This window comes from Pteropus alecto, unplaced genomic scaffold (genome assembly GCF_000325575.1).
Source record: "Pteropus alecto unplaced genomic scaffold, ASM32557v1 scaffold76, whole genome shotgun sequence".
In the NCBI taxonomy this organism is placed as follows: domain Eukaryota; kingdom Metazoa; phylum Chordata; class Mammalia; order Chiroptera; family Pteropodidae; genus Pteropus; species Pteropus alecto.
Window position 1 is genome coordinate 15,180,365 of NW_006443138.1, and position 14,253 is coordinate 15,194,617.

Genomic DNA, 14,253 nt, shown 5'->3' on the forward strand with positions numbered 1-14,253 from the left:
GCCGCTGATAGATAGCAGCTTTGTAATAGGCTTTTACTCTGAATACTTATTCTGAATTGAACTACATGGAGTTCTGCTATCTCATCATTTATAGCTAGTGAAATAGTGATAGGCAGGAGTGGAGGAAATTACTAGGAGTGCAGCCCTCAGTTGTGGTGAAATGAGACGTTCAGATTTGGAGTATGGAGTGTACCATTGGAGTGGAATTCCTCGATGACTAACAATGTAGTCCAGTCATTTTGCTGGTTAATGGATTTAACACCGTCAATTTCTGTCCTCACATGAGTTTTCTACCTGGCTATTGGATGTTATGGTTTTGTGAAAGTCAGATTCAATCTGATGGATCAAGGCACCAAAGAGCACCCTCCAGAAATGTCCCTGATCCATGATCTGACATAAATAAAAGGCCATGGAATCATAAGGGTTTTCAGAAAAGGAACATTGCCAAGGAAGATTGAGTAGGAGTTCTCAAAAAGGAAATAAAGTTGACCATTTCTATAATAGTTGGCTGTCAATGGCAAAAATGGTTTCATGGTTGTGAGAATGGGGGCAAGCACATAATAAAGTACATTGATATAATACCCCTGTTTTCATCATAAGATGACAAATGATGTTTGAGTCTTTTTTCTCTCAAATATATCATGAATTGGGATATATGATAGCATTTGCAACAGGCTAGTGACTCTCAACATTCTTGACAAGCCTGATAAAGACTGTGTAAGTGATGAAAGTGTGTATGTGATCCCCGACTTCAGCGAAAGAAGTATAGATCCCATTTAGGCCATCAAACAAGCAATAGATATACGTTCATTCACTGCTTTTTTGCACACCACAGGCAATGAGCTCCAAGCTGAGTTACCTATCAATAAAATTTTCAGGCTGTGGTTCTAAGTTAATATAGGGCAAATACTTCTAAGACAGACAATTTTGATAGACTGGACTAAAAAGTTTATGTTCAGTGAAAAGAGCTAACAAAAGTACAACTGAGAAGGAGCCAGGCAGAGTTTGTCTGGATCAACATAAATGGTTATGAGAGGAGTTTACGCTTAGAGAAATCTTGATCGCCTATAGGAATAAACTTGGGAGATGACATGCACCATTATTTTAATCCTAAAGAAATACAATGTATTTGATTTTTTCTCACTCAGGATTGAGCATTAGCATTTTTATTAACAAATTTACAAGAATCTCTTTTAAACTTTTTGAAAATCCTCTTTAGGCATATCAGTTCATGCACACTGCTAGTAGGCAATGTTTTGATTGCAAGGTTTAATTATAGAAGATTCCTGTGATTTGAAGACCAGACACTCCTTTCTGCACCTTACAGGATTTCATTAACACTGAACAAGATGAAACCTTAAACCCTATGGCAAAAGCACTCCGTGATTGTTTTCTTCTGTCATAACACTTCTTGTTTAATTATTATGGTAACAATGAAAAGGTACAATATGCTCACTTAGAAACAGAAATAGGGAGTCTCTATGTTTTTTTGTTGTTGTTTGGTTGGTTGTGTTTTTTCTTTTTTGTTTTGTTTTGTTTTGTTTGCAGCAAAAAGACCACTTGCCCCCTCTCCCCAAACAATAGAGGAACAGAAAGTTTTATTATTAATGAGGCAGTGGAAATGTGGTCATGAACCTCATAAACTTTGCAATCAGACAGGCTTATTTCAGGCACTTTTGGCATGTATCAAATTTATGTAAACTTGGGTTAGTTATTTAAGAAATTAACTTCTGAAACCTTATTTCCAAAATGAGAAGAATAATACCTACCTCATAAACTAACTGGGAGATTAAATCTGATGAACAAATGGATAAATGAATATGATAATGTTTATCAATAAAGATACCAAACATTATTCATGTGCCAGGACTTTTATGAGTGTTTTTATATGTAAACTTGTGTATTCTTTACTACCCTATAACCTGATTTCCTGTTTATATATAGCCTCAGTTTATTGGTAAGAAATCTGAAACTGGGTCTTTAAGCAACTTGAGCAAGGTTGCAGAGCTAAGAAGTAGCCGAGCCAGTCTTAAACCCAGGCGGCATGACTCAAGTTGTTGTTGTACTTGTAGCCACTGTTACCACTTTGCCTGAAAATCGTTAAGTGCCCCGGGAGCTTTCAATTTCATTACTATTGGTGATATTCGTGCTCCCACAGACTTCTTATCCTTGCTGTACCATTTTCTCTTCTAAACATTTTAAATTATTTATAGCTCTTCTCTTTTCACCTTCTTGTCTCAGTTTTTGAGGTTAACATTCACATAAGAGTATACTTTATTTTTACACATAAAGATGCAATAACGACTTTTTATTTTTTTAACAATGAGTAAGTCTCTTTTTGCTACATTCTGGAAACCACTGTTTATTATCTACTTTTAATATTTTGCCACTCTGATGTATGAAAACAACATCTGTCTTCGGTACATTAATTTGTATTTCTGGAATCATGAAATTGAGTGACTTTTAGTAAATTTTTGTGGAGTATTAGGATATCCAAGGTGCCTAGGCCAAAAAAGAACTGCTTATATTTAAGTTCTGTTAAAAGAACTTATTTTCTTTTAAGATCAATAATAATATTAATAATAAGATCATGTAACATGCACCCATATCAAGATTCAGACATTGACCTATAAGCTTGATAACTCTTTTAACTCAAGCTTCTTAACATATAAAACTGGCTTAATAAATCAGATCCATATGTTGAGTTTAGACAATGAACATTTTAATCAAAAGATGATACTTATGAAAAATTAATTAGTACTTCATAATTATAAGCTTACTTACAGTAGTACATTTTATTATGCAAATACAATATAATTTAATTTGACCTTTCATAGAATTTTCTCTAGTAAGAAAATGATGTGTACTTATTCCAAAAAGATTTATGTTTGTATTTTTAAGCGAAAGAATTGTATTTTCTATGAAAGGATTTGAATAAGTGACTTCATCCTGTACTGATGATAATGCTCTGTGGGTACATGTATAGCAATGAATCAGAATTTGTACTCACAATCATGGCACATTTTGTCCTTTCCTGGTGGTAATTTTGTAATACATGTGCCCAAAGGATTACATATTGTTTATTAATATGTCATATGTCATTTCTTCACTTCACTTAGCTAGTGCTTTGAAATGGTAATCTAATCTGAAAAAAAATTATTTGTGGTCTATGAAATCATTTTTCTCTCCCTCTGAGTTCTGAGGTTCAATGATTCAATACTACCTGATAAAGCTTCTTTATTAATCTTCATGTTTCCTTTCCCAAGCATATCCAATTAGAGTCAGCATTTGAAAATTCATAAAACAAACCATTCGTATTTTAATGTATAAAAAAGATGTATCTAAAATACTTTATGAGCTACATGCTGCTATAGTGTCTTCTAAATTTAGCTGTAGATTCTAGAGGATCATAAAACTCTGATAACTCTTTGAGATTCAGTATTCATTCAAATCGACCATGCAGAATAGCCACAGGAACCCTTTCATACCATTAACATTTTATAATCACCAATCTTGGGAAAAAAGATGAAACATTAATCCTTGCATATTTACAGATAGTTAACCTATTTTATGTTGTCACTTGACTTTAATACTTTTTTACACTAAAATTATAAATTACAAATCATATAAATTAAAATTGATTATAATTTTAATTGGTAGTTGTTTTTTAAGTAAATGAGAAATAATTTTTATATTCTTATTTGATTCAATGCCTGATCTTCAACCTGAAAATTTTTTATCTCTTTCAAAGTCAATATTTTTATTAGTAAACTTAGCAAACATTTATTGAGCATTTATTATGTTTGGTACTATTCTCTGAATTTGAAATACTGTTCTGAAGAAAATAAACAACCCCTGTCCTCAGGGAGCTTACATTTTGGACAGATAATTAATAATAAGGATAATAAATAAATGAATTGGAAAATATATTAAAAGGTGATAAGGGGTACAGAGAAAAGAAAGAGTGGAATACTATGCAGCGGATGTAGAAGGGCGGAGGCAGGAAGTGAGCGAGTTGTATCTTTCAGTTTTAAATAGTGGTGTCTTAGTTTTCTCGAGCTGCCATAACAAAGTACCATAGACTGGAGGTTAGAAGTGCAAGATCAAGGTTCAGTCAATTTGGTATCTGGTGAGGGCTCTCATCCTGGCTTGCAAAAGGCCTCTTTCTCACTGTCCTCACATGGCCTTTCCTCAGTGTGTGTGCATAGAGGGAGAAAGTCAGCTTTCTGGTGTCTCTTATAAGGACACTAATCCTATTGGACCTATTGGATTAGTCTCAACCCTTATGACCTCATTTAACCTTAATTACTTCCTTACTCGAAATGTATTAACACTGGGGCGTATTCCTTCAATGTATGTCTTTTGGAGTCACATATTCATTCATAAGGGGTGGTCAGCATAGACTTCAGTGAGGTGATATTTGAGCAGACCCTTGGAGATAATAAAATGGCTATCCAGGCAGATACAAGGGCGATACTTTTCCAGGCAGAGCCAGAAGCTGACGCAAAAGCCCTATATCAAGAATGACTTGGTGTGTTCCAGGAACAACAGGGAGGCCAGTCTGACTCCAGAGGAGTGAGCAAGGTGGAGATAGGAAGGGGAATTATACTTAACAGGGAAGCAGAGAGTTAATGAGGGGCCAGGTTATATAGTCCATTGGAAGGATTTTGGCTTTTCTCTGTGAGAGATGGTGATTTTAAATAGTGAGGTAATGTTTTAAAAAGATGAATGTTGCTTCTATCTTGAGAATATATAGAAAGAAGACAAGGAATGAAACAGGGAGACTTGTTAGGTGGCCATATAATAATTCCCATAAAATGAGATGTTGGCCTGGGTCAGAATGCTAATAGCAGGGGTAGTGAGAAATGAGTAGAGCATGCAGAAAAGTTTTGAGTAGTATAATGAACCCCCAAATACTTACTAATTAAATTTAATAATTTTTAACATTTTGCCACACTATTTTATTTGTGCATTTGTTCTTTTATTTCCAAAGTATTTAAAGTAAATCACGGAAAGCGATATATTCCACCCTGAAATACTTTACTGTTTCTCTAATAAGTACATTTTTCTCATATTGTCACAGTTAAACAGAATTAACAATAAATTCTTCATATTAAATAATATTACCTATATTTTCAAATCGTCCTCTGATTTTGTTCTTTGTACTTTGTTTTAATCAGGATCCAAAAAAGAGATTCACACATTATCTTTGATTGTTGTGTCTCTTAATCTCTTTTAATCCAAAAGAGACGTCCTCCTCTTTTTTCCCCCTATGACATAGACTCACTAAAGTAACCAGTAGAGCTGTCCTGTAGGAGGTCCCATATTCTAGATTTGTCTGATTGCTTTTTCTTGGTTTCATTTACTTTTACTTCTTTCACTATTTTTACTTTCTTTTTAATTAGAAATAAGATTTAAAAAGTTAAATATTCACAATAACAATTTTTGGCAAGGATTCTTTACAGGTGTTGCTGCCTAGATTGAAATACCTCACATCAATAGTTGTTTAATATCTGGTTGTCATGTTTTCAATGACATTAAAATTGATCAGTAATGGTAGCAGTAGTGACATGATTCTTCATTGGAAAGTTGCTTTTTTCCTCCTTATAACTAGCAAATAATTAATGGGGTAATATTTTGGCATCTTATCCAATTAGTAAATATCCAATTTCCTATCATCCTCATAACCATTTCAGAATGCATTTAATGATTGTTACCTGAATCAATTATTTTGTTAGGAATATAAAACTGTGAATTTTTAATTTTATTATTCCTGACACATTTATTAAACAATGATCCTCAAATAAAGAGTTTTATTTCTTTCCTTAACTAAAGCAGTTGTTTTTTAATTCATAAAATACAGTTCATATGAGAAAGCCAGAAAAAAAATGCCTCATTTTCTCCCTTTAATTATAAATTTTTAGAGTAAGGAAATGGTACTCTGGTATATATAAATTAACATTTTTTGTTTATTTTTTTATTTCTCTTACATTGTATAATATCAAAATTCATAGACTTTGACTCATATATTGACTCTATTTCAGTCAATTTTAGTTTTTAATTATTATAAAGTTTAAATTGTTCATTCTTTGACCAGTAGGAACCTCTTCAAGAAGATCTTTTAGTCTTTTCATATCATTAGTCTTTGATGGCTTCTTAGCTTTATTGCTCCATTAGACATATGAATTCTTTTGGTTCCCTACTCCTACTTTGGAATTACCATCTCTCCAAGTTTTCTTAGTTACTTTAATGAAAAGAGTATATACTTTGAATATAAAGTCAACAGGATTCCCTCAAAGATTTTGGATGTGTTCTATGAGAGGACGAGAGAGTCAGGTATGACTCTAAGGTTTGGGCCTGAGCAACTGGAACTATGAAGTTACCATCAACTAGAAGTGGAGGGATGCAGGTGAAAGAAGGGAAGTATAGGAGTTTAGCTTTGGAAATGTTGATTTTTAAATTTTAATTACGCTCTACTAGGCAATTGGATATACAAGTAGGTTCAACAGGTAACAATTAATTAGTCATCATCATATATATGAAAATTAAAACCATGAGGCTGGATGGACTCACTAAGGGAGTGAGTTTCGGTAGACAAAAGAGATCCAAGGATTGAGCCCCAAAGTTAGAAGATACAGAAGAGTAACAAACACATTTGTACATTTTATTAGCATTCTTCAGCAGTATTCCAAGAAAATATTTTTTTATGTTTTGAGATCCAAGAAAATACTCCATAACAATAATTAATGATAATGTTATACTTCCTCTCCTTCAGGTGAAGGACTTTCAGAAAGAACTGTAGAGATTATTCTTTCAGTCACTTTGTGCATCCTTTCCATCATTCTTCTTGGAACAGCAATTTTTGCATTTGCAAGGTAAGATTTATCTGTACTCACATTGCTAGGATGCTTTATGGGAATTATTCAGTCATATTCCAATCAAGAGAGAGAAGCCACAACAGTTACTTGAATGGGAAACATTTAATAAAAAGAATTGTTAACTAATAGAAATAGTTAACCACGAAAGTGGGTGAAAAAGAAATCTAAGAGGTCTAGAAATAGTAAGTGCAACAAAGAAGCTTCTCTCTCTAGGCTGAGAGAGGACAATTAAAGGAACTAAGAACTAGAAAAAAACCCACTCCCAAAGCTAACACGGAATGGCTACTGCAAGCACATGCAGCCTATTGCCTATCAGTGAGCAAAGAAATATGACAGAAGAAAGGGGCTGGAGCTGTTCTATAGAAGCTACCCGTTATTATTGGAGGGTAGGCAGGCTGGAATTGGTCCTGGAGAAGAGACCTATGCTTGCTGGACGTTGTGGATAAGCTGGATTTCCTTAGTATCATTCACCCGTGGGAAAAGCATACACTTCAGAGGCAGCTAGAGCTCATCCAGGTGAGCGGCTGGGCTCCCATAGTGAATAATAATATTGCAGCATGAACCCACGAGAGAAGTGTCTTCCTGTCCCTATTCTCTTGCAGGGTCACTCTAGTATCCTCTGTTAACAAAGCTTAATATCCTGCCAGCTGGCAAAGGAGAAATGTTATAGAGTCAAGCTCCAACATTACAAAGCAGGGCAACAAAGAGTGGATTTCAAGCTGAGAGACAATAAAGTGAAGGTGCTAGATTTTCTACATTTTTAAAATAATTTATAACTATGATAGATTTAATTAAAATATTTTAATCAGGTCTAAATTTTAAAGTTAATACAGAGGAGATAATTTTTATAGTAAGTATATAGCACTTTAAAGATGTCCAACTTCTTTCTACAGTGGGCCCCTTTCTCATATTTACTTTACCAGCATTTCTCTACTACATTTTCCAAGTGTCCTTCCAAATTCTCAACATCAGTCTCTTAATTCACCTATTGTTTATAGGACCTCAGAGGGAATCTTAGTTATGATCCTAAAATCTACTTTCGTAAGGTAGATGGCTGAGTTTAAGGAAACTTACATTTGCAAAAGTAACTATTCTACTATTTTCCTAAGTAGTTCACTGGGCCCTATATTTATTTTATCTGAAGAGCATTGTCCTATATAAATTATGCCCACGATCAGTTTCATCTTGAATCTCTCGGATAGATCATTTGAAATGCTCTTGAAAAAGATTTTTTTTCTAATACCACATACTGTTCTCAGATTCAGCCAGAAGATAATGAAAGAAAATCCTTATTCTAGGCATTTTAAAGACATATTATGTAAGATATGGGTGCTGTCCCTAAGAGGCACACATCAGTCATATTTATATTGTTTTCCTGCTCTAAAATCTTTTCTGACTTCTCATTTCCTTCCCGGATGAACTCCTTATGATGGCAAGAAATGGTCCTCTCTTATTCTCTATCACTTTCTTACATCTCTTCAGACAAACAGATCTATTCTCACCTGATCATTCCCTTAGGCTTTTATACAGCTCTCCTTTCGTTCAATCTACTGGAAGTGTGCCTCCTCCTCCTTCTCCTTCTGGAACACCCAAGTCATATCCTACTTCTTTACTTCTTCTAAATACTAAGAATTATAATCACTTATATAACGCTTTATAACTAATCAGATACTGTCTTATGAGTTTTAATTGCATCTTTTTTTCTCTTTTTATGCTTTTCTAAATTTAGATTCTGCTTCTCAACTAAATTTTGTAATGTCCTTAAGGATCAGGACAATATTTTATACTTCCTATATCATCTTCAATATATAACTCAATAAATAATACATACTTGAAATGTGAAGGATAGATAGAAAAGCTAAATATTACTCTGTAAATTACCACACTATGTTATAGACAAATAAGCGTGTAAATGGCTTAAAATGAAAAGACATTAGTTTGAATCTCAGATTCATGTGACTTTTATTTTTGAACCTGAGTTTTCTGATTGTAAATAAAAATATACTTCACAATATTTTTTAAAAGTCAAGAAGACAGTTCAAAACACATTTTTATGTATTTTCACATGTGTAAAAATGTTATGTGAATGTGAAAACAATGGAGCATTGTGTTTTAGCACTGGCGTTGATAACAATGAGCTATTTCCACTTTGGCATATTTCTTGTGACAAATCCATGAGACAGCTAGAGGGGAGGAGAAGTAAGCTCACAACATCAGTCTCATTTGCTCTATATTTTAACTGTGCCAGTGACTCAATTGTTAATCAACTAATTCTCATTAAAATTTGAAACTTCAAGAAAACAACATGTTAAAAAATATGTAGTAGAATAGGTCTTATAGAATTCAGATGGAAAAAAAAGTTGAGTAGCTGTAAAATTGCAATATATTCAGAGAAGTGATCCCAACAAAGACATTATTTGACTAATGTCTTTACTTAAAAAGAAAATTAAACTTAATTTCATATGCTTTGTGTGACATTTTCTTTTTGAACTTTATTACACTTATTTTAGAATTCGGCAGAAGCAGAAAGAAGGTGGCACATACTCTCCTCGGGATGCAGAAATTATTGACACTAAATTCAAACTGGATCAGCTCATTACAGTGGCAGACCTGGAACTGAAGGACGAGAGATTAACGCGGTGAGCACACTCCTCTGGGCGAACAGTGGTCCAGAGGGCCTGAAGCCATGACCCTGTTCTGACCTATGCTTGTTGGAAGTGTTTGTGGGGCTCCTATTTATACAGGTCACAGAGATCTTCTTTCAAAGGGTGACCTCCATCTTCTACACACTTCTCACTGGTGTTCAGAGAATCACTTAATCTTCTTAATACTTAAGAGTTCGATATATCTGAACCTCAGACTACAATGTTCAAGCTGGATTTTTTTTTCTGAGACAAATATTTTTACACATTAAATCTTTAAAATTGTGTTTAATAATTCTCTTCATATGATAGATTTTTTTATAGCAGATATTCTGGGAGTGTCCACATTTTTAATCAGATGTTTAAAATAATTAAATTTGTAACTACTTGATATTGTTTATATCATTCATATAAAAACCTTTCTTATAACTCCTTACTTTAATATATAGTATAAAATTACATTAAAAGTATAAATTGTGTATTGTTACTTCATTTTTCAAATTGCTTAATATTTAAAAATTAAATACAAAGTAAAAATTACTTGTAGGAGGAAAAGTAAAAAATGTGTGTACTAAATGTCAAATGACACTTCATCAGTATGCATTAGAAATAGTAAAGTGAATGATTTTAAAGAATAACTAATTTAAAATCTTTTAAAATCATCATAAATTATTCAAAATGTTGGCACATTCCAAAAACTTCTGTCTTGACATGACTTATCAAATTCTTAATAAACACTATCATCAGGCTATCTTAACAAGTGTAGATTCTTATAAGAGCCAATATTTTTGATATTTAAATAAACATAATTGTTACAAGGTACTTGCACAATTCTGGTGAACTTTTAAAAGTTATTAACTCTGAAAATAGGCAATCAAAGGTCTTGAACTTAAAAAGAAAGCAATCATTTGTAGTCATCATTTACCAAAGTCAACCTTTTCCTAATAGGTTGACTTTGCAAGAATATTTCCAGCATATCTAAAATAACTAAAATGTGCTATTGCGGGAAGTGTCATCAGATGAGCAGCGTACTTCCGAATGCTACAGAATGAAAGTTATTCAGTGTTATCACTAGATTACAAAGAAATTGGTGTGTTGAATATGAAAACTTATTCTTTCTATTGAGATATTTATCTTTGTTAATATTCTAATACAAGCCATTCCCATCAAGAGTGGATATTGCTCCAAAGACTATGTGTAAGATGGTTATATATTGCCCAGGACAGTTTTCCACATAAGAAATGTTATGTATAAAAGAGCAATAAATTCCCAAGTTAACCTGCCAAAATGAATCATCGTAGGAACAATAGAGCATTGCTAGTATTGAGGCTATGTCTCTCAGTCCTTGAAGGGTCATGCTACATAGTAAAAAGACATTTCTTCTTTTCCCCTGTGGGACCACTGAATTTCAATAGTATTCTTCCAACTACCTTCTATACTGCTTTCTCAATTCTTTGTGCCCCCTCCACAGGCCTGAGGTCCCAGTTTATTTCTTCTACACCCTAAAGCATACAAATAATAAAACAAATCTCTCAATGGAATTAATTTTAGTTATTTAAACAATTTAAATGAATCTGTTCATACTAAAATGTGAGCTTCTAAGCATCCACTTTAGAACCTTCTTATAAAAGAAACTTTATTAATCTCCTGAAAGTTCTTAGTAAATTTTTAGGAGATATAAGTTAATAAAGAGAAAAAAGCCAGTCAGTATTGGAGAAGGTATTCTTTATCAAGGAGGTTAGCATTCTAGGCAGGCCGTGGTAAGGTCAGATCCCCTAAGCTCTCTGTGTTTTCACAGCTTGCACTTTCCTCCATCTACTTTTGAAAATAACCATTATCAAAAAGGGATAAGGTTGTTTTCTTTGTTTTGTTTTTGTTTATTTGTTTGTTTACCAATTACTGTCATGGCAGCTAATAGAACAGGTGGGTGAGGACTGTACAGACTGTTTATTATTGGATATTTACAATGCAGGGACTGCTTTATTTAACCTTGACTCTTCATTATTTATTTTCCAACTTCTACATTTGTTTATGTATATGTCACCTCATTTGCAAAATGATGTAGAAGTTTCTTTCAAATATTTTTCAAATAATTATTATTTATTTTTGCATATAGAAAATTAGCATATATGACCCTTAGTAATAGTAAAGTTCATAATTTTAGTTTCCATTCTTTTTACTTTATCATTTGTTTGTTATGATCTCAGTACTTGTGTCTGAAAAACATTGTTATCTGTAATTCCAATGGCAGGCACATAATAATATTCTTTGCTTGATTTATTATAGAAATTTATTAAAATAACTACCAAGTGGTTTGGGTACTAACTCTTCATTACAGAGCTTTATGTCCAGCTTTACTATTTATTGAAGGTTTTTTATATTAATAAAGTCACTAAAACATTTGACAATATGACTAAAAAAAATAGTAACTAACAGATCTATAATTAGTCAGATACACATATGCATGGGGCCGTCCTTCAGTAAAGCTGTAAAGCTCTTCATCTGTCTTTGAGGTGCTGGAAGATTTAAATGTATTTAAAGCCATACAGTTCTAATGAGGATAGAGCCACAGAGATTGATGGTTGATTCTGGAAGTGAAGAATCCAGGAGTTTGAGGATGCCATATGTCCTTGTTATTTGCAAGAAAGAACTGAGATAATTTCCTTTAAGTCTACCCAGTTAACATAATCGGTGTTTCTAATATTCTTACTTGAGGCTCATGCATGTTCTTTTTCATCCAAACTCTTCACTTTCCCCATGCTATTTTCTTTCAGTTTTCCTCAATGTTTTATGTCTTCACATGTCCATAGAGAAATGATAAAAGAAGAATATCTAATCAGTCATTAAAATATTAGTTTTGAGAGTTATTTAGTTGACAGAAGAAGTCATTACAATGCTAGGTACCGAATTCTTTCAAGGATTTGGGGTTTTATAGTTAAGAAATTATTTAACTATTTTATCTGCCTGTATATTTATGTATATTTTAAGATTCATCCTATAATTTTTGTACATGTAAACTCTCATTATTTAATTGTATTCTACCTTGTTTCACTAAATATCTGAAGAATAATTCTCTCAATTTATACTTTTCTTTCCCAAAAGAGAACAAAACTCAAAAATTTAGTACTTTATAATTCCATGAGAACATTCAGAGGTATACCAAAATAATGTTTTAAATTCTTATTTGGAATGATAATTATGTTATTTCATTATGCACATTTATATGTAAATTTAGACAATGCAATTTACATTTCTTAGTAAGAATATTTAATATTTTTGGCTCATCTATTCTACAGTTACCAGGTTAGAAAATGACCTGTGGGTTTTGTTATATAATAAATGAATGAACAAAACAACATTTTGTGATCACTCCTTCAAAACACAGCCACTTAATCCACTGAAGTGAGAAAGGTTTCTAGGAGAAAATATTAGCAAGATTAGCATGTACACACAGGTAAAACATAGACCTGTCTCTTTAAAATTGCTGAGACTGACTTACATTATGGATTGTTTTTAACTAATTCAAGTGTAACACAGACTACCTTCCCATAAGTGTCATAATACCTCCAAATAAATAATGAAACAGAACTTTCACGAGTTAGATATTCTATTTGCTAAAAAAGTTTATTTTCACTGTCTTCTTTTCATACTTAAGTTATAGAAATTTTGTGTCCTATGGTAAGTAAATAAAAAAATAGTAGAATAACAATTATCAATGTTTCTAATATTTTTACTTGACAGATGTTTAGTTTCTTCTAGGCCTCAATTTTTTTTCCAAAAAATTTGTACTTTATTTCATACTAATTATCTTGCCTGTTTTAGTTGAGTCAATGTAATGGTACATTATTTAAACACTCAAGGCCCAATCCAGTAATCATGAATGGAATTAAAATTCTCAACAAAATGAAGCAAGACAATTGAATTGCTAGTCTAAGAGTTTCTCTCTTCAATAACTTTAGATGTTTGGATGTTGAATTATTGTTAAACATATAGTTATGCCCTCAGGAAGCTACCATTTAAAAGGATCCCATAAATGTGCTTTGTATCAGAATACATTTGTTTTTGTTATTGTTATTTCTAATATTTATAAAATTAAAAATTATCCAAATCTACTTTTATGTAGGGTTTGCTAACATAATAATTGCTACTGTTTATGAGCCATTTCTATGTCTTAAATTCTGTATGTAATGATCGCAAATAATTCTTTCAATCTTTGTAGTAGGTACTCTTATCCTCATTTTACAAATGAAAAACAAAAGATGCTTAGAGCTTTTAAGTAACTGTTCAGGATCATACATCTAGTAAATAGGTCAGCCATGATGCTAGCCCAGGTCTGTTTGATTCTGAGATATCATAATACGTGTGTTTGTGTGTGTGTGTATGTGTGTGTGTGTGTTTAATGAGGCATGCTAGATGAGATCAATATGAACCCTCCTAAATAGACAAGGACTCTTGGTATCCTTCTTCAAAGAGTGTTTTCTGTACAGAGAATGATTCTAAGGGAAGAACTGCTTCTTTTAAATTATTTATTCTCTAGTTATATGGAGCAAAAGAATGATGACATTTGGGCATAGGTTCAAACTTGCAGAAACTGGAAAATCTTTGGTAGTGCAATTTTTATTGTGGCTTCAATAAGAATACATAGTATTTGACTGATATATGAAATTCTATGTAAAATAGCATTTTATTTGTCAGTTTTTTGACAGATTCTTGTCATTAATTTTACTTCTGTC

The 14,253-nt window shown here is 32.5% G+C and overlaps 1 protein-coding gene across 1 annotated transcript in view; it reads left to right on the top strand.

Moving 5' to 3' along the window:
* PTPRQ (protein tyrosine phosphatase, receptor type Q) overlaps positions 1-14,253 on the top strand; it is a 214,476-nt gene that overhangs the window by 168,583 nt on the left and 31,640 nt on the right. The window contains 2 exon segments of the mRNA XM_025040984.1: positions 6,776-6,875; positions 9,389-9,517. Of these exon segments, the coding sequence (XP_024896752.1) occupies positions 6,776-6,875; positions 9,389-9,517 (229 nt within the window).